General features: G+C 37.7%; 1 protein-coding gene across 1 annotated transcript in view; it reads left to right on the top strand.

Annotated features, from left to right (window-relative positions):
• The window catches only part of NWD2 (NACHT and WD repeat domain containing 2), a 59735-nt gene that overhangs the window by 15362 nt on the left and 22115 nt on the right, over window positions 1–22258 (top strand). Inside the window, exons 2-3 of the mRNA XM_040556012.1 lie at window positions 5690–5778; window positions 10732–10848. Of these exons, the coding sequence (XP_040411946.1) occupies window positions 5690–5778; window positions 10732–10848 (206 nt within the window). The remainder of the gene's footprint in view (window positions 1–5689; window positions 5779–10731; window positions 10849–22258) is intronic.

Below are 22258 nucleotides of genomic sequence, written 5' to 3'. Positions count from 1 at the left end.
ATTAGTAAAAAAAAAAAAAAAAAAAAAAAGGCAGTTTAAAAGGAATAATTCAGTTGAATAGTTGTATGTGACAAGAGCATACTAGCATTAAGAGGTTTGGCAGCCACTTTCTTGCTTGGTATTGCTGCTAAGTAATTTTTAACCTTATTTGCATCATATCCTTAGATAATTCTTGTACAGAAATTCTCACTGCAGTTAGTAGACAAAGGTTATAAAACGCACATTTTTAATAACGTAATGCATTTAAAAAATCCCAAGGCAAGAATCCATCCTACCCACCCAGCAAATCTAAGCATTTAGAATACTTCAAGGAAGAGGATAGATAGGTTTCTTAGTGTATATGCATTCAGGACTGCTTACAAGATGTCCTCTGCTCCTCCAGGGTTTCAGACCTCTGTGGATGCACAACAGATCCCAGCATTGTGTTAAAATAAACCTATTTGTGTGCATTTACACCAGCAACTAAGCTAGCGAAGAAGTAGGCTGTGAAAGAAGTGAGGTCAGGATCTCCACTCAAGCTTCTGTACCGATGCACTGCAAAGCGTTGGGACACCGAGCACAGAGAAATGACACGGGAATTGTTTCTTTGGTGTATACAAGGAGCAAGCAGCTCTCCCCTGGGTGACCAGAGGTGTAACGATACCGTGCAAACACATGGTAACAGGATGGTGAGCAACGTCCTTACGGAGCTGTGTCAAGCCTTGGTTGGATGGAAGTCGTGGTGGGACTGCAGCCCATGCACATGAAGCAGCCTTTTCATCGCTGTGGCTCGACTCTGACCAGTACAACCATCAGCGAGAAGAGAGGCTGGGCAGTCTGCACTCTGAGGGCAGAATATCTGGTGCTTTCAAACAGGCCCTTTCACAGGGCTTCAGTGTTAACTCCTGTTCGCTTCCATGTATGTTTTGGAATTATCTTCAGCTGGGCGATTTTCCATGACATATTTTATCCCAGAGATTAATGTTCGGCAACTGTTTGTACATACACATCATCTGTTTACTAACATGAGAATGTAATATGTACTTTCCCTATTAAAAATAAAAGTGACTTTAATAGGAAAACAGCTTGTGTTTGAAGGTCAGACTTCAGCATGGAAATAGTTCACACTGAGAAGCAGCACCCTGGAGTACTGTAATGAAAATTGGCAGTGATTTGACTGAGCTGCAAGCCTTCAGGAATCACACCTCACACAAACAGTCCTGCTTAAACAGTGATTGCCTATTATTTGGCAGAAAGGCTGTAAATGTGTACGTGGCTAATTCGGTGCTGTCCTCAGAACTGTACTGGGGATGCACAGAGAGCTGGAGGGCCCTGACGGTGGTCTCAGCTCAGCGTTCAGCCTCGTCAAAGCATCTGGTTTCTAAGGGTCTCCAGCAGGTCTAAACCCACTGGAGCCAGCTGTCGTTTTTCATTGCCTATACAGCACGTCAGAAAGAGCCTGTCTTCTACCTAAAAGTAGTTAAGAAAAAAATAAAACGAATTTCAGATCAGCTTTCTAATCACGAGCACTGACAAAAGGTTAACTCTGCAGCTGAGGCAAAGTGCAGGACAGGTAGGAAGGAGAGCGTGGCGGTGGACTGGCTTATGAGGCAGCAGTCAGCAAGAGCTAGCACCTGTAGGAAAGGTGTGGGTTCACCAAGACACTGTCTAACTTGAGACAATGCCACTTTTGTGGTTGATTGAACACTGGAGATGAGCTTAGGGTTATTATTTTTATGTCTTGGCTTACGTTTTTGCAGATACAGTTTCATGACCACAGTTTGTTGTGGGCTATCATTTGGATTTCATAAGCATCTGAATTACCATTAGAAGGTGCATAAAGCTCGTCTCGCAGCTCCTGTCTCACATTGTCTGCTAGAAGAATGTCATTCAGCTAATCCATTCATCTGTAGCAGCAGCCTGGAAGCTGGAATTTGCCTGCGTGACATTCTTGTTGTTCGGAACTGCCAGCTTCACAGATTTGCTGTCACTGTAAATCAGGTTAGATTTTATTTAATTAAACCGGCTTCTCTGCCATCCATACTAATTATTGTAGCTCCTCTTAACTAGATGCAATTCTGTTTCCTTAAAGTTTCACAAGCTATTATGAATACAGCAATTCTTCAGTTTCATTAATGTAGTCACCAGACTCAAGACTCCAATTAAATAAGCACATTCCGTTAGAGTTGGAGGTAAGGATTAGAATACAGGATAGGTATGCTGAGTGTCTTATCCAGAACACATTTCTAGTTGAAGGAATGTTTTATCTCTTTTCATGTGATTTTTAGGATCTTAGAAATGTAGCACTGCTCTTGCAGCATGCTGTTTCATTTTCTGAGGAAGCCTCTACAAGTGATGCTGCGGGGAGCAGTACCACGTCTGAGACTAGAGCTGGTGGGGTTCTGCAGGGTGGGTCCTGGGGATGTAAGTGGAAAGCAGCAGAATGAGGGCTTATCTGTTGTATACCTATAACAGTGTATTTCCCATCTATCATTCAGTCACATTTCCTCTTAATTTCTGCCTTTTCTCAGTAACTTTTTTTTTTTGTTCCTGCAGCTTAGCTGATTTTAGTTCCCCATTAACACTGTCTTCTGTCATGCTGATCATTTAAGTGTGTATAGTAATAGTGAATTGCTGCTTCCTGAACAATAAAGCTATGGTTGTGATTAATTTCAGTTTACAAAGGGACAAGAATCATTTTTGGTTTAGCTCAGTAACTGAGTAGTAAGCCAGTTTTCAACAAAGTTTATTCTCCTCATTTGTGAAGATACGACGCTCTGTGTTTTGGTAGACTTGCATGACAAAACATGCCTGTGTTAAGGCAAAGAACATAGAATATATCGTCTTGTATCAATGGTTGATCTAAGGGCCTCAGTAGCTGTGAGGGGAAGAAGAAAAAATGTGAAGTATATGAAATGAAGCGAAATACACGGGTAGCTTTTATGGTAAGTTACAAGCAACACTGTGCAGTACAATGACTCCAGCCAAGTACTGAAAGAAGTTGCTTTGGAGCAGAAATAGCACTGCTGCGTCGGCACACTGCAACCCTCAGGCTAATTAGCCTTGTTAGCTGTGTACTACATCCTGTAAGAAAAGGTTGACTTAGGCACTAGGGTATGAGAGAGAATTAATGACTGTGGATCCCAAGGAGGGAGCAACTCATCCATCCTTCGTGCTCATTTATGCAGCTCTGGGCTGTAAGCGTTGGTTTTTGCACTCCCTTCCTAAACATTTGCAGGATGCATCCGTGTTCATCCAGATCTGGAGCACATTTCTGAGATCATCACCATCTAATACACTTCGACTCACAGAGCAGTCTTGGTATGCATGAACTGAGTTTCTTTTGGATGAAAAAGATGTGCGGGTCTGATGTAGTCCAAATACTTGTGGGGGTTGAGCCCAAATGGGGTTGAAATCCCCCGAAACAGGGAGTCCAGATTATTAAGCCAAACCTATGGGTTTTTCTGAGAGACTGGATTGCTGATTGCAAGAGGAGCTCAGGAGGTCATCCGGGCTAACTTCCCTCTTGAAGAGTGCTGCTGGCATCAACTCGGTCAGCCGTGGGCTTTTTGTGTCCAGTTGAGTTTTCAAAAGCTCCAAGGACAAAGAGTCACAGCCCCTGGACAGCCAGCTGCAGCTTCTCCTAATGTCCACTTGAACATCCCAAGCTGTAGCACGTCATTGTTGCCTTTGTTGTGCTGACATTGCAAAAAAAAGCTTGGCTCTACATCTTTTTAACTGCCCTAGAAGCAGTCGTAGGCTGGGGCTGATTCCTCCTTTGCCTGAACAAGGCCGGATCCCTCAGTCTACCCTTGTGGGCTGTGCGTTTGGCCCTGACCACCTCAGTAGTCTCTCCAGTTTCCTCCACATCCTCCTGGTTTGGGGTGCCCAGAACTGGGTGCAGCACTGCTGATGTGGCCTCTCCAGTGCCAAGGAGAGGGTAATAACTTCCCAAAAGGGAAATGAGAGAGTGAGACTAAGCTTCTCAGTGTAGCCCAGAACAGCGTCTGCCCCATTTCCAGTGTTCACTTCAGACGTACAGAAACTGCACTGCAGATTTAGGATCTTCCCTTGCACGGTGTGCCCACAGTCAAATAGAAATTTTACAGTGGAGCAACATGACTTATGCTTCTGGACCATTCTTTGTCTTCAGAAAACCTTAGCATGTTTAGTGGATTTTAAAGCTAGAAATCGTAAATACATAACATTGTTGTACTTAGGGTGTTTTATGAAAACTGCCACACCTCTGACTTTCTTCCACATGAAAGGCTTGTGGAGGAAGGGTTGTGGTAAATCAGATTGAGTGGATTAAGCTCGCGGTTGTACTTTTGAGCCTTTGTGGTATAGCCTTTTTACATGAATGCAGATTTCACAAGAAATAATTTCTCTGGAGGCGTTCTGGATTATTTTCTGTTTATAAAGAACAATGGTATTTTTACCACACATTTGTGAAATCCATAATTTAATTCAGTACGCTAAATTCTTAATCTCCTCCTTGGTATTTTAGTATACCTCTGAAATATTACACAATCTCCTAGAACTGTCAAAATAGAAAAAGAGTATAAATCTGTGGCCTTGGTTCTGTGAACAGACCTGTGACTTTAAATGTATCGACTGTGGCTGTGATAAATAAAATATTATTAGACTTGAACACCAGCCTTTGGTTTACAACAATATGGGACTTGTTAAATCAGTTTTAATCTATTAGTTTGTTTAGTGTAGTTATACAAACATCGCTTTAACTGCAGTAGGTGTTCTCCATCACCTATAAGTTAGCCTTTTTTTTTTTTTTTTTGTATCGTGCAGCACTTGGAACTAGTGGTTTACAACAGTTGTGTTTTATTTGTGAAAATAACTTAGCAACAGTGTCAGCCCTCTGTGTCTTAACGCAGGCAACACTGGCCACAATCTAGGCCTAGTAAAATCCATCACATAACTTAATCTTATTTGGAGGGATAATAAGATATATTATCTATACAAGGTCTAATTACAAAGCAAATCTACTTCAAATCCAACTGGCTGTTTCTTGAGTGATATGTTTTATATGAATGTGTTCAGACTAACTTGGACAGACGGAATGTAGTAATATTTTTGGCATGCTATTACGATATTGTACTTTATTATCAAAATATGTCATTTTGCATGGTGAGAATAACATGATGTCAGAACTGCACATTTAGTATGCTATCGGGAATCACCTGGACCAAAAAATACCATAAGTAAGATGCTATTATTTCTTTCTGCCTTTTAAGGTACTATCAGGTTGAAGTTGTTGAGGAAAGTGATAGCATTTGATATTATGTCATTAACTAATGTTATTAGTTTATTTCTAAGTGCAATAGTCTGTTTCATCTTTGGTGTATCTCTTTGTTTTATGTTTCTAATTAGTAAAATCCAACTTCCTAAAAATTACATTGAAGTCAAACTGATAAAGAAATTTTTATTGCTGAATGGCAAGATGAATTCAGCTGCAGTTTACTGAAATATACACTGCATATGAAGATAGGTATTAAACCTGGTGTTGCACACACAAACGCATTTATGTGAAACAGAACAAAGTACAACATACAGTTTGGAGATCAAATCCCAACACTACATTTTCATCAGGCTTGTGTTTGTGAATTTTAAGGGCTCTTTTTATGTGGATAAATCAGTATCTCTGACTGAAAGCAGAGAGTTCATATAAATAACATCTTTTTTCCCAACACAGATACAATAGCAGAAAGGAATGCACTAAGAGAGCATGTGTATCCTAAGCTGAGAGAATTCTGCAGGGAAAACTATGGCCTGGAATTTCAGGTAGGTTTCATTGAATCTTGCATTATGATAAATATTTATTTCTTGTAATTAACTCTGTTCAGAATGTATAATGTTTCTGAATATTGTAATTGTTGTCTTATCACTGGTAAAATAGAAAATTACAAAAACTATATTTCATATATATGAATTGTACTGCATCGATGTACTTAAACTATCTTACAGGCAGATTTGAGGTAAATCCAGAACAGATGAAAAAACTGAACAGTTTTACAGCACGATATCTCACTGTTGGTACAAGCAATACAGCAACCAAGTGACAACTTTCACGTTAGAAACTTAATCAAACCATCTGTATTTTAACTATTTAAGGATAAATAATATCAGAGCTGAAATACTGTGCTCTGATTCTAGAAACCATACGAAAGTTAATTGCATCCCTGCGATATATTTTTAATTTCATGTCATCAGCATTATATTTCATCATCTGCATAGTCCCCTAATTGTTTTAGCTACTTACCGGTTTGTCTTCTACTCTAATGTGGAAAATGATTTAACCAGGTGAATATTGAAAATCTGATTTTAAAAAATGAATTGAATGTGGAATATTTCAACAAAATTCCTATTGTGCCTATAGTATAGCACCTATAGTTCCTATACTATGGGATTTGCTTCCTTTAATGTCAGTCATAACATTCCCATTGCTTCATTCAATTCAAATTTTCCTTTGTACTGTGGAAGACACATACACAAATTTGGTAAGAGCCAATTAGTAAAAAAGTACAGTTACATTTGATTTAAAATGCACGAGTTTGGCATTGCAGTTACATTACTGATGGTTTTAAGTCAGGTATATCCTCATTCACAGTCCAGTAAGGTCAATCAGACCCATTTACGTCAGCGTGCCTTGAACTAGCTCTCTGTTAAGAGAAACAAATGCAGCATGCAATGTTGTAAAAATGTTTGGTTTTTCAAAAAATCTGGTTGTAACTCTTCAAGCCTTCTTCACATATTAATGTTAGCATCCCATCTCACTGACCCCAGAAACTCATCTCTCCTGAGTATAGCTTCCTTGACAACAACTATTGCCTTTTAGATAGCATCCTGTTCCTCACAGTGTGTTATTCCTGATGTACGTGCAGCTGGCTTTTAATCAAAATAACAAGTTCTTGAATTAGGATATTTGGTCTTAATTCCCTGAGTCACAATGGAGTTGCTGAGTCTGCATGGTGGTAAATTCCAGAGTGATTTCTGATTATGGCTATATAAGAACTTCCTCTGAAGGTCCTAGCTCATCAGCTGATTGGGGAGCCCCAGGTGCAGTGGTACATGCAAGGAATATCAAAAGATACTGAAATAATAAAACATTTCTCTCCTGTTACTACCACGTGATATTCATGGAAAATGCCAATATAAACTCTCTCAGCATCTTAATTTCTCAGTCATCTTTAAGGAGACATGTCAGGGAGAGGAGGGAAGTGTCTCCTCCAAACAGATCATAATCCACTGAATTCTTAGTGGGAGAAAGCATGTCTGTCTTCAGCTGAATTGTAATGTAGTCTCTAGGGGAGGAATAATTAAGTTTACTCTAGTTGATATTCATGGAAGCAAATTATTTTATCTTATAGTTTCAACACCAGGAGAGTCCATATGTGATATGAGGTCTGAGAGACAGCTCCACTGACACATTTCTGGAAACAACTAGAAAGTTATCACATTACTGAGGAAGCAAAGTAGAAAAACTTGCACCCAAAATTACCACGGGAAAATAGTAAGGTATTCTGGGGGAGGCCCTGAGATAGACTTTTTCTGCCTTTCCTACTACTGATGGCTTGTGTTGTTTATTGTGATGTTTCTTGTGTTAGCATGCAAAATCAACACTGCTGATTTTAATGCAGTGGTGTCCAGAAAGTATCACGTACTTTTCAGTTACAGAGATAGATTTATATTTCCCTCTGCAGACCAGAACACATAACTTTGCATCCTGTTACATGATCCTGTACTGAACAAACGTGAGCGACCTCAAAGGTCTACCACAAAGGCATTACTATATAGGCTGCTCTGAAAACACCCTCTGCATGATAAATCATGACCTAAGTGAAATGCGTTCCAAGACATTCATTGCTCCACCTACCACTGAGTCATCTGGCTCCACTGATAAGCGCTGCAGGTGTTGCAAGGCATGAGATCTGTCAGGCATCCTAAAGTTGGTGGGAGCTGTTAGGGAAGATAGCCACCTGTGCGTAGAAGCAGAACAGAATGTGTTAAATCGCTCTGTGGATTTTATTGTTCAATGCACTTCCTTTTCTTTTGAATCAGCAAATATTGCTGAAAAGCAGGTATCAGTTAAGACAGAAATAAAGTTAGCAGAGAAACATGCTTCCAGAATGCATGGTATTTTATACCTGGAATATAGGATTTTGGGGGCGTGGGGGAATACAGAGTAGTTGAAGTAGTTGTAATAGAAAAATTTTGGAGGATAACTAGCAGTAGTTAACTAACAGCATATTCTTTTGTTCTTGGGAACAATGGGACTGTTTCAAATCATTTTCACTGTGTGATGCATGTGTGAGGAAAGTAGAGTCTTTTCATGAATGAAAACTTTTAGTGTCTGTAAGCAGTCAGATGTGATAGAGAAAATTATTCCATTTAATTAGAAAAATCTATGAAACTATCAGATTGGTAGGACAAAAGCTAAAAGAAACAAGGGGAAGCACTGAATCGTGAATGAGAAGTCTCCATTACGTGACTCATGTGGAACTAACCTCGAGCAGTGTCAGCCCATCTTGTTGCACTGGCTTTTGCACAGGGCACTGGTTGTCATCTCACTGTGACAGCCTTACTGAATGTAAGAGTGGGGTCAAGCCGTTCTTCCAAGTGTATGTAAAAATATACTTCAACAGCAGACACAGCTGTCTTCCTGTTTCATTTCTTTAATTTAGTATATCCTATTTATTTTAGTTGGCACAAAGAATAACTGATAAACTCCTCCATTTGAAATTGGTGGTGCCTTCAGAGGTTTGATGGCTAAAACATTTCTTTTTGCAGGACAAATTATAAGACATTAAGATATTTTGCAACAAAATTATGTTACCCAATAAAAATAATCTATAACCTTATAACACTTGGAAGGCAGGTGCCGAGCCCCTACAATATACAATATCCCAGAGAATTTCCTCTTCACATTTACAGTGTTATCAGATTTCTGAACAGTTAATTAAAATAGAAATTGCCTCTATGTTTCAGATGAACTTGAGCAGCACAATAAATTTCTTCAACCACTAATTCAAATGTTTTTGACTGTATGCTAAGATGCTCTAATTTTATGACTAGAATACTTAAGCTCTATCATACATCATTCAAGTAATCAGACAGCTGAATACAATATGAAGTTCAGGAATGAAGTCATGTAGATAAATAACAGACAGGAGAGAGAAAGCAGAGAACACTTCTTTTTCCTAATCAGATTAAAAGATAAAGGGCAGAGAAGAAATCAGTGAAAATGAGGGAGATAGGAAGGCTGTTTGAGATGTGATTTTATAAAGCAGAAGACTCTGTTCCAACAAAATTTTGGAACAGAGTGTCTGTAAAAAATAAAGATGCTAAGTGTATTTTCTTGGCAGTGTAAGCTACAATGCATTTATACTTAGGGCTGTTTCACTCATGATCAGTATATCACCTAGTATGTTTGGCAACAGAGCTCCTACTCCAGCAAATGCTGACACAGGTCCCAAACTTTTCTGCCTGAAATAACCAACAAGGCTGTTGGTAGTAAAATTAAACATGGGCATAAATACTTCTAGGATTAGGTCTTAAACCTTGTCATTTATTGTTATGAGAAATTTTCCAAGGAGATTAACCAGCTACACACCAGTGAATTTTACATCAACCCACTGTTAGCTCTTATATTAGATCTTCAGGCCGATTTTTTGATCTGTTTAGACAATAATCAGTTTTGTGTTTGTGTTTCTCACAGCAAGACCAGGGTGCTCCCACAGTACAAATAATATTATAATAAACAATATTGTGATGTATTCCTATCTCAATACAATTTTGATTTTATTTTTTAAAACTGGCAGTTTGGACTTCTTTGTTCAAGGTATATATGTAATGTAAACTTCAACAGCAGCTTAAACTAGGGCGTAGTAGCATGTACCATAAGTTTTATTCCAAAATTTATAAACGCATATGTATGATCCCTATTCTTTTAATTTCAGTTATCCACAATAAGAATTCAGCCTCTTAGTTAAAATGTGTAGTGAAATCACACTTCATCGCTTAATTTCTTCAAATAAGTTTAACATCGCTATTCCAGTTTCTGTCAGGAGTTTGTTTGCATCCCATTACCATCACAAAGCTGAGTCTGCGGCTATAAATGAAAGGCTGAACAGCAAGCTGTCTGCCGTTGCATATCTGTACAATCTTTGCTTCCAAAGTGACAAAGACCAGCCAACAAAGGAAGCATGATATTACAGAACTGCACATATTCTTTCTTCTGAGCCATGCGCACAGGATGGTTTTATATCCTGTGGCTACAAGTGACATGGGGTGTCAAGTCGTAGTCTTGAATGTGATCTACAGCAAAACTCCCATTCATTTCCGTGAAGCCAGGATTTTATCAATGCTTTTGTCATTATTCTTACCTATCCATTATATGCAATCTAGTAGCAAATAGAGACTACATCAAATCAAGATCTTGTCATGCTAATCTCTTCACAAAAATATGAATGTGAAATGAGAGCCTGTCCCAGTCCTAGAGTGTACTTACAATCTAAACAGAAAAAAAATCTGGGAGGGAAAATAGAGGCTCAAATTGTTACTACTTAAGGAAACCCTGCCAGCCTACAGGAGGACTGGATATAGATCTCATTGCCTTTCACAGCCCTGCAGAACAATGCCTAGCAGTACACAACATGCTGTCAAAGTCAATTTTTAATCTGATATGTAGGAAGAGCATATGATACATTAACAATGTTACAAATTATTATTTTCCAGGTCATAGACTTATACTGGGGAGTTGAAGCAGATGAATGGGACAGTCCCGAGCTGCAGAAGACTCGCATGAAGCTGTTAGAAGATTGCCTGAAAAGTTCTGCAGGTCCATGTTTTGTTGTGGGTATAAAAATAATGTTCTCCTTTACAACAATAGTAGATTATTAGCTATCCTAACATGTGCATTTCAGTAACAAATGTATTCTTTTCTTCTTTCTGAATATTTGATACTCCTCACTGTACATTTCCTGTACTGCAACCAAGTTTCCCTACACCGCACTGTACAGTAACTGTGATCATTCCCCATGAGTGGAGAGGAGGGAAGGATCTTTCATGAGCAGTCCCTATAGCAAGTTATGTTTAAAAACCACAAGATGTGATTTTACTACCACCACAGCAGATGAAGACGGACTGCTTGTGTAAGGAGGCCACCGCTAATTAATTCTTGGCACTTCTCAGACATGAATTATTGGCTGGCGTAGAAGGACTTAGTTGTAGAAGCGCAGCAGCAGGCAGGAGCTATCTGCTGTCATCTGGGTTTTGCTGTTTTGTGTGGTAAGCCCAGGACAAGTTAGGATGCCATTTATTAGTATCTGAAAAGACTGGAGGTCAGAGACAACCTGAGGAGAATGTGATTCTTTGATTTTTCCTGTTCGCTGCCTTCTCTTCACCAGACTACTGCTTTCAGGATTCTTAAAAGAGTCAGTAAAACTGACAAAAAGGATATATTTTCAGTGGCTGTTTTTATTAGGCATAAAGGAGAGACCAAAACATTATAGAAGCCATTATAAAGCTTTACCTATCTCTTTTAATGTCAGAGGTATCTTTCAGTAGATGAACCTGTTGTTTTATATCAAGCTCAACAGACAGTTTTCAGCTATTCCTCACAGCTTCTTCAGCTGGAGCAATTTGAATTTATGAAGTCATGCCAAACACCACATAGGGCTGAACAACTGAAAGGCATTGACAGTAGACTGTATATAATCCTGGTAGGTATGCTTTTCTCCCTCCCAGTGAATCATATACAATAGATTTTGCTGTCACTGATTTTGTATTAACTATACAATTCAGAATAGTGTGAATTGTTATCTCTGCTGTGCTTAGAAAGATTTGTGCCATGTTTTAAGATGAACATAGGCCACTTGAAAAATATTTTAAGAGCAGTTTAGTGCTTGGTATGCTGACTGTATTAATTTTCAATGCATAGACAAAAAGTATACTGGCTTTTGATAAATGCATTTTGCCAGCTGTTTGGAGAGCTGCATATCCTCATTATCTGCAAAGAGTAAGGATGTTTTTCTTGAACTTTCTGGGTGGTTCTAGAGAGGGAGTCTCTAATGACTTTGGCAGTTCAGTGGTATGAACTGTACACTTAACAGCATCTATTAAAGTATCAAAGCAAAAGACAAGATGACTTAGGAAGAATGTTGGCTTATTTTTTATATGAGAGGTACTATGTGAAAGGGAGACTTCAGAGAATGTACAAAAATTACTACAATGAATAGGATTTGCTATGGTCAGGGATACTTCTATAAAAGATAAATATTTCTATTATTCCCAAACTTATTTAATTCTTTATCAGCTGCCTTGAGTCTCCATCTTTGAGAGAAATACATGGGGGAGTTATGACATTTTTTTCTGTGTATAGTTATAGGACTGTGGAGATGTTAGGGTAAGTTTCCAGTTAAATTGCCCTCTATCAAAACTCTTCATTTGCATTTAAGAAGACAACCAACATTATTTTAACTATTGTAATCAGACCAGATGTTTTCAAGTAAGCATGCGTAATCCTGCTCAACTGATTTTGTCAGTTATTATACTGATCATTAGCAGAAGTTTTACTAAAATACAAGCATTTTGTTATTACAGACCTTTGTACCAACTTTCAAGGATTGGTCTAAAAGTAAAAAACAATGTTGCTTCAGTTTAGCGTACTACTGACTTAGAGCAGAAAGGCATGGCATTTTTCTTTCAGCAACACCTGCAATTACCCATGTAGGCTCTTAAACATGCATGTTCTGAATTCTCAGTGAAAGAAATGTCTGAATACACCATTGCTGAATAATTTAGCAGCTCAGAATTCTGAAACTATTAAGAACTGCCTGCATGACGTTGTTTCTAAAGAAAGAAGAGAAATCAAGCCAAACCAGAAATTTTAAACAGAGTAAAACAGTCAGCAAAGAGGTTGCAATGAGCCAAAGACCTCAATATTAAGTCCAATTTTTCCAGCTATGGACAGGCGTAATAGCTCTCCCAATGTCTAGACTGGCAAAATTACAGAAATCTCTTTATGCACATTTGTTTTTTCCTCTGCTATACCTTTGTGGGATGGGTTTTATTTCATTTACAACACAAATTGAAGATGATTCCATTCCAGAAAGCATAATTAGTTCTAATTTATGGTGACATAATTAAAAACTGACTTTGGCAATGCAGACTTTGGGCAACTTCCCATTTCTTGAGAAAGTTCTGAAAAGCTTGCCATTTCCATTCAGCTGGGTATTTTCTTACTTTTCAGTTGCTGCTTCCTTAATTCAAACTCAGATCTGGGATTAAATCTCAGCGTTCAGAATTAACTAACAGATATGAAATGATTATAGTAAGTGTGCCTGTATTGTGATATCAGATGAAGAGAAAATGAAATTAAAGTGTGGAAGTTAGAAGTCTTAAGCTTTCCTTCAGATAGAAAACAAAAACAACAACAACAACAAAAAAAAGAAAATATATTCATAAACGAAAAGGAGGAAGCAGCTCTGAAAAAAAGTGGGTAATTCATTTCCTGTGGCGTTTTCTTTGGGAACGTATAGTCCCCAACTTACCTGGTACCCAAGCTCTATCAACACTAGATCCAGTTAAGGGAGAGGGGAATTGTTGGGGCTTTCATTTGGGTTCTTGTTTGTTTGTTTGTTTGTTTTTTCTATGTAAAAGCAGTACCTATAATACATGATCTTTTAGAAACTCATAGCCTTTACTGTAGGTGTACATACATACTGTGGTATTTTTGAACTACAAAGTTATGAAGATTTATGAGGGAAAAAAGTACTATTTCTGTAGGAAAAATATTTTCCATACAAGTTTTGTACAGAAATCATGCTGGTTGTCTCTGTACTTTAGATAGGGGGTTTGAAATGCGGTATATTTTTTACATTGTGAACTACTAAACTCTGCAGTACATAATGATAACCAAGATCAAATAAATATGTCTGCAGTGCATCACTGGGACCTTTACATTTTGTTAGGTCATGTTTCCCAGTAACTTGATAAGAGATGGCAATACAGTCAAGGCATTAGAGTGACAATGACTGTTATGTTATCATCCCATTGCTAGTAATGATCATGAACAGGATTCATCCATTTTGTGTCTATTCTCAATCTAGATTATACACCTTTAACAACCAGTAGAAAGGTGTAGTTACCTCTAGTAATATCTGAGTCATCTTCTTGAGGTGCACCTATTTCTCCATTGGCAGCAAAGAGACATGAGAAGGTAATTAGTTGCTAATTGAGGAACAGAAGTGCAGTGTTTGATATTAAGGCTGTGCAGTGCTTGATATTTAGAGTGTTGTTAAACTATAGTGAATATTTGCAGAAAGAGTTTACTGCCCTTTTCCTGGGGTTCCCTAACTAGTAGGCGGTACTAACCTGCTGTTGTTTGGCCTCGGTACAGATGAAAGAACTGGCATGCTCCTCTGCCCTCCTCTTCGAACGCACCCTGCAAGCTGTAACATGCGGGTGCTCTTGTCCAGCTGTGCAGCACCATGCAGTCTCTGCCTGAGCTCCTCTTCTTGCATGAGCACATCCTGAGCAGTTGTAAAATGAAAGGGAGAAATAGCAGTGAAGTGTGAGTTTGTCGCCTGCAACAGTTTGCTCAGTTCAACACGTTCAAATTTGTGCGTAAATGCTGGTTACACCAGCACTTTCAAATTGAATTGTAGCATATCAGACACAAAAACCTTGCATTTCAAAAGTCATTGGAAAATGCAGCACCGAATCATTGCACTGAAAGAATACTACTGATACAGTACTAATAAAGGCGCTTATTCTGTCTTTAAAACCTGAGCACATTGTAAAAAGGGAGATCACTTAACCTCTTATTCCTCTTCACCTGATGCATTCACTGAAGTCCTAGTCCAAAATACAGGCTTTTTGGTTATAGGGTAGGTTGTAATCTGCTTGTTAAAAAGAGAAGCCAGATTAGAAAGTTCAGCAGGTGTTCCCATTCATTGTCTAAAGGGAATACTTAATGAGCTTTTGATAATCTTTGCTTATGATTTGTGTTTTGCATTACTAATGATAGTCTCCCAAGACATGGCAAAAACTCAGAGGTACTTCCTTATTCATAACAGGATATACAGCAAAGGACTCTTTGTCCTTTGGACTCTGTCTTAGTAGAATTGTAGTCAACACAGTACAAAGACTAATACCAAATTTTAGTGAGTCTAAGCATGAACTTTGAAGTTTCTCAAGTACATTTTGAATGTGTAATTACGAGAGGATGAGCTTTTGCAGGTATTTTTTCCAAAAAGTACTAGTTCTCTGGGAAAAAAAAAATAGGACCAGCATAACTGGAAGCAAATTTCTGCAAACATGTATTGTGTCGTTGTGGGATCCTCATCAATTATGATTTATCCTTCTGTGTGACTCCTCTTAAAAATACAGACCATACTATCTTGGTTCTGGCCTGGCCCCCTAGTTTTCTGATGCTTTTTCTGTGTTTGGTTTTTTTCTTCAGTTAAATATTTAGTCAAATGAAGTGTCCAGGATTTTGGTGTCATATGAATATCATCAGACCTCTTGGTCATTGACTAATTTGCTTAGAAATTCAGTTCATTTTTATGGTCAGATAAAAGGCCAGCTACTATTTAGCAAAATCATATAGGTAAAACAAGATCCCAAATTAATAAAAAATAATATTTTATTTACTCCTGAGATTTTTTTTTCTTTTTTTATCACATACTAATGATACATGTTCAACTTTACTTGCTGTCCCTTAAGGTCAGCATACTTATAATAATATAAGGAGGGATGCAACTTAGATATATAATAAGTTGTTTGTATAAAGTAGGTTCTGGACAGGTTCTCATTACAATGTGTTTCATTTGGACACATTTATACCGGAAAAACAAAATCACAACTTCAATGCAATTTGAAGTTGACCAGCAGTAAGGATGAGGGGCAGATTTATGAAGCAGATGTATGACTGCTATTGCTTAAGCACAATAACTAAATCAAATAACAGAAAACACTGAGTAGATTTGGCAACTGACTAGAAATGAAGCAAATAAATACTTAAATGAATCCAGACTGAACTTTCAGCTTAGACAGGTACAAATCTAAGAGATTCTCCCCAGCCATCATTCAGATCATCTGGTCCAAAGAAGACCAGACCTTCTTCTACTTTTTAATTTTCTACCTGCTCTGTACAAACAGAGATTGTAATTTACATTATCCCTCTGAAATTATTGACAGCTTGTTGTTAATTTCAGCATTAATGAGCTGTTAAGAAAGTCCTAACATTATAAAATTGGGCTTCCACTAGGATTTTAAATGAATATTAGCAATTTACAATATTTGGCATGTCCTTAAATCACCCTGAGGTGAAATTGAAGATGAAATATGGTAAAATCAAGAACAAAATAGTTTTTACATTTCCAGATCTTTTTGTTCCTGCAGTATAATACATGCTTGAATCATTCTATGAAGCACACTGCTATGTGGTTTTCTTTGCTTGGTGCTAAGCTTGATAATTAATTCTAAGCGCATTCCAGCTCAGAGAAAAATCCAAATTGTTTTACTCCCAATTCTTAAATATTCCACTTCCAAGTCAGTTCTGGTATTACCTTAGGATTTATTCCTGATGCGAAAACTTAATACATACAGGCTCTGAAACACCTGATTTACATTTTGCTTTTGCTCTCTGGGGAAAACATCCTCACATTTAAAGTTAGGAAGACTGAAGTCAGGAAAACGTGTCTATATTAAAACAGTCAGGTCAGGGGGAATGCTAAGCACCAAGGAATTCAGCAGAAGTTAGAAAAGCTTAGTGCATTTCAGAATTTAATTTTCCTCAAGGAAGCAGATCTAGATTATAGTTTTTAAATGAATGAGGAGAAATGGCTGAAACCAGATGTAAGCACAACAGCCCACTTCTCCCAGTAACGTATACTCAAAGGAAGAAATATCAAACCATGAATTTTCTTCTCATTCAGCATCTGATTTGAAAGCCATCCAAATAAGAATTCCCACTAATATAAGTGGGTTTGGAGTCATACATCGTATCAGGAACGGCTCCATATGACTTGCTGGCATTAATGTTGGCATTAAGTAGAGGTCTGAGACACTAATCCTGTTTTGGGATAACTGACAGGAAAGACTTTTTTGTGAACGTCAAAGGAGAGCTCTGTCTATTTTTTAAAACCCTTCAAAATGGAACCAGTAATTACATTTTAAAGGCAGAGTATGTGACTGTCCCCTCAGCAAGCCTTGGTCTTCATTCAGACTAACAGGCCAACAGTGGATAACCCTTCCCCTGGTGTTTGTCTCTGAACAACACATATACACACAAAGTGGAATCGAGGGCAGGATAATACTATATGATTAAGCTATTGTAAGTGAGTTCCTTGATCTTCTTTAGGTCTGTGAATGTATTTTCCTGTGAATCATCTCTGATTCTCTAAATCTAAAATTTAGGGCCTAAAAATTGTTATCCATTTTTCAACCATAATCTGTTGAAAATAGCTACAAGATTCATCAGGCAGTTTTTGCATGCAACATCAAAACTGCATGTTTTTCATTTGTATCTTGATGTAGTCTTTAAATAGTTCGCATTTTAAGCCTGCAGAAGATTGTACATGATTTGTACTAAGTCACTGTGTTTCTTTTTTGGGACATAATTGGAATTTTTGGTGCTGCCTTCCAGAAAGGTTAAGTATGATATTTAATATGAATGACCATATTAGTGAGAATGAGATTTGCGTAAACTCAAATTTGCTTCATTCTGTTCATAATGTGCAGAGGAAGAAATAGGCTGCCTGAGATTTATGAGATCTATTTTTCTCTGGAGCCTCAAGAGCTGTACCAAACCGTCTTCTGAGGTAGTATTCTAATCAACTAGATGTAATGTTCTACTCTGTAAATGAAACAGTATATCAGAAAGCCAACATGAGCTATTCTGCATGAGTGAGAGGGGAAAAAAAGTCCTAAACTTTCCAATCTCGCCTCTATGTAAAGAAACGGTGTACTTTACAGTATGTAGCAGGTATACTACTGTCAACTTTGTAGTTGATAAGTTCAAAGAGAACTCTTATTACTCTTGCTCGTACCTAGCACCTAGCACCTTCCATTTTCTAAAATCCAGAGATTCAGGAATTCTTTGATTCTCCAATAACATACCCACAAAGACCTACCCAGCAGGTAACAAGTTCACTTTCCAGTCTGAATATTCTAAAATGCTGGTATCAGCAGCACGTTTTTTTTTTTAAAGATAATCAGAGTGCATATTATTTTCTTCAAGGGTACTTTTTCCTTCAAGGAAAGATAATAATTTACAAAAGAAAAAATAAGAGAAAGTATCAGTGATCATCATGGTGATGCCGACATGCATCCATACACTGTTTCTTCTTTTCTCTTAACATACTTGCTTTCAGTGCAAGGTGCTTATTTTGAAGTTGGCATGACATGCCAGAAGTATGACATGGCATACTTCTGTTAGTATGCCATGTAGCAGCTAAATATTATATACTTCTTTCTTTCATAGCTGGAAAAACTTCATACTAGTTTTTTACTCTGTTCAGCCTGGAAAAAATAAAGCAGAGAACACTTGCTTAGAATGCTACAGAGACCACAATTATTATGAGTAAACTACATATTTCTCAAACTCAACTATTTCTCAAAGTATAGAAACTATTTTAATACTTAATTTTTTTAAAAAAGACTACAGAGTACTTGTGCTACTCATGGCTGGAACAACAGCACATCACCTGGTCACATCGTTTAGCAGAGCGTGTACTCTGTCTCTCTGTCACGCTATTTCATGGCATGGGCAAAATAGTATTTTTACTGAGAGAAGTGTCATGACCTAAAGTCCTTTGCTATTTTTTATTCATTTCCATGCTACAGAACTTTTAAACATTTGGCTAATGAGTTGACCTGTTACTTGCAGTCAGTATTAGCATTTAGTGCTTGTACAACATGTATTTTAGTTTAAAATTAGTGTTAGAAAAGGCATAAAGATAACCCACTAGAAAGCTACTACAGCTGAAGTTTTATTTTGACCTATTTCACTCTTGAAGTATAGCAAGTGCAAGCCAAGAGGATTTGTAAAGGTGATTTTTTTAAACTATGTTGTAAATGGAAAACTAATATTGGGTAGTATTGAAGAACAGCAGATTTTGAAATGTAGCAGTTGTGAAGATGACTTTATGAAAGAATGGGTTTATATTTCGTATAAACTAAATTATTAGGGCTAGCATTCTCTTAATATTTGGTAATGTGAATTGACTAAAAATTGCTGGCACTCTTAATACTTCAAATAATATTGTTTTCATAAGTCGCAACCTGTGTCAGGTGTCTAAAGGATGTGGTTTACGAAGGCAAGGAAAGTTTTAATTTCTGTTCTCACAGTGCTTTCTTTAGTCTGTCTCCTTTTGATAGACATCATTAAATAAAGAATAAGAGTGGAAACAATAGAGTGAATATTTTAAGATACTTGTCCATTTGATGTGGCTTTTTTTAAGCTACAAAATAAGATGTGTGTATTTCTATTTTCCTTAGATGCTGTTTTAGATTGTTCAAATGGGATGAAATTGTTCTATCATCCAAAATCCCTAATTACATCATTGATCCATGATTTTTCCAAATCGTGATAGCAGTCACAACAGAAGTTGTAAGACACTTCAACTTAAAGCAACCACGTTTTCATGCAATAAGTAACATTCCAAGTAACTAACAGTTTACGTGGTTAGTCTGTGACCATTGGTGATTTTACATTATTGAGAAAAGATTTGTTGTCCTTCCAATTAAAAAAATAAATAAATCTTCAGAACAACAACAAAAAATGTTGTCAGATGGCCAGTGATGCAGAATACCCAGGTGACTGGAAATCCAGCCTTCCAGTCACTTTCAGTGGGTTGTTCAGGGTCCAATCTAGACATGATTAGTGAGCATGAACAGAGGAGGAATATCTGAAGACCATACCGTGCCAGAGGAAACATGCTAGCTCTGTCCAGACACAGATGAGGCACATGTACGTGGGCAAGCGTTTGCAAAGAGTATCACACTTTTATTTTTATTGGTCCCTGACTGGTGCACTAAAACTAGACTTGAGTGCTCTTCATTAGCTTGCACAGAGAATGGTAGAGGACTTTGGGCGTCAGAACTTGAGCCAATACGCTTACTTGAAATGCCAGCTCCTATAGTTCTCCAGCAATTTCCCACTCATCATCACATTTGCTGTCAATGTCCAGTCAGTTTGTTCCTCCAGCCATGAAATGACAGAGCCTTTTCTCCTCTTTTTGCTTCAGGTCAGTTTCTTTGGAGATCCCTTCCATATTTTTACTTTTTCTCCTTAACTGTTACTGCAGTTTAAATTATTAGCTCCTTCCATAGAGCCTGCAGCTATGCTAATGTCCTGTGTAGCCTCCTTCAAATTTATTGCAGTTTAATAAACCAGAAAAACAGTTCTTCCCCTCCAGGCGTGTGAGAGGTAGGGAACACAGATGCAAGTCATGTAAGACCATGCAGAATTGACTGATACTTCTGTATCAGTCTTGTGTTTACTGGGCCACCATACTGCTAACATTGTTGTGGAAGGAAAATTATAGTCTTTCTATATCTCTTCTTGTGCAAGGAATTATCTAATCATTTCTTTTCATCTTTGAAGATGATTGATGAAGTATCTGTTCAGAGCATACCAGCCACCAACTGTCCAAACAAGGCCTGAAACCACTGCCAGCTGGCTTGGAAAAGAGAATGTTTCATTACAAATGGCAAATAAGGATACAAAAAATCATAAATAAAAGTCATAAAAATCCAGAAACTAGTCAAAATTAATAATCCAGGCCATTCCACATGTACTTGCAAAGCAGATTTGGTGTTACATCAGTTCATAAAAATTCACAGAAATAAGAGTGGCCCCCTACCCAGGATGTGTCTTAGGCCTGGTATATATAGCAAGGCTCATGCTCAGAAAGACTAATCAAATAGCGATTATACTGTACCATCCTCAATAACTAGAGAGGCTTGGCTAAGGCTTGCCCATATTAGAGTTCCTGGTTTGCCCAGCTTTGGCTGTTGTTGGATCCCTGCTATCAGTTGTAATAGGAGATAGCCAGTCTGTTTCTCTGCACGGACTCGTCTTCAGTCTTCCCAAAGAAGTCCTGTTTCTCTTTTGCTGAAGGGATAGAAGACTATCCCTTTGAACCCCCCGTTCTCTTCTGCTGACACTACATAACAGGAGGAATCATAACCCCAAACCATTATCGAATACAGCTTGCTGTAAGATCAGCAAAACCATCTGAAAAAATCATTTAGGCCAGATAAGTTCTAAGCAAGGTTGTTAACATCATGCCATTCTTACTTCAAATATCAATAATGTAATCAATAACAAAAAAATCTTACTCTGTAATCAGTCATAATTTTTCATAGCAAAATCTTAGGAAGTTTGACATTGTAAAGTCAGTGACTTTCTAAAGACATTTAGAGTGTTTTTCTGTTGCTAAAAGGATCTACTGGGATCGTACCTAACTGACGCTACAGCTGTGAAACATTACATTAGGGTGTGGGGGGGGGTAAATTCACCTGTAATATATCAATTTCAGAAAAGATAAAAGTGCATCACAATTCTATTAACTCCTCTTTTTTTCCTTTTTAACGTAGAGGTAGAATCACTTTTTGTGTGAACAACAAAGTACCACCATGTCATGAGTAGCATCTGCAGTGAAGAGAGGCTGACAGTTGTTCTTCTCCAACCTCTTACATTCCCAAAACATCAGGGATAAGATTTCCAGTTGGTCTTATTGGAGGCAGGGAATAATGTCCTGAGATTATATTCATTTGAAAAAAAATGGTTTCAGGCTCTGTGTCTTCCCGAGTGTTCTTCTGCATTAAATCCATTCTCTAAAGTTACATCATCTCCCTCTTAAAAATATATTAAATGACAAGAGCATTATTCTTTTTTTTGCTTTAGTCTATTCTAAATTCAAATTAGAGGACGATTTCCTGAGTCTGCCAAGTCACGTAAAAGATGCAGTGCATAGGATGGAGTACATCAAAATAATCATTTACCCCTTGTAGCTTTAATTTTAGCTTCTTTTGTCAAATCCATGTGATTTCTTGTGTAAACTTTGGTTTGGTCTTCTCAAGTCCCAAAAGAGCTGACATTTCTCTTTGTGATCCCATTCCTCCATGAAAGAACATCTAGATTTTTACCAGTTTTCTGTTTCCCTTAAGAAGGAAGAGATTTCCTTTCCTGACCTCCTACAGTCCTATCTGGAAACAGTCTCACTCCTTGTCATGGCTTTTGCCTTTATGG

Source organism: Cygnus olor, chromosome 4 (assembly GCF_009769625.2).
Source record: "Cygnus olor isolate bCygOlo1 chromosome 4, bCygOlo1.pri.v2, whole genome shotgun sequence".
Lineage (NCBI taxonomy): Eukaryota > Metazoa > Chordata > Aves > Anseriformes > Anatidae > Cygnus > Cygnus olor.
This window is presented reverse-complemented; position numbering and strand designations above follow the sequence as displayed.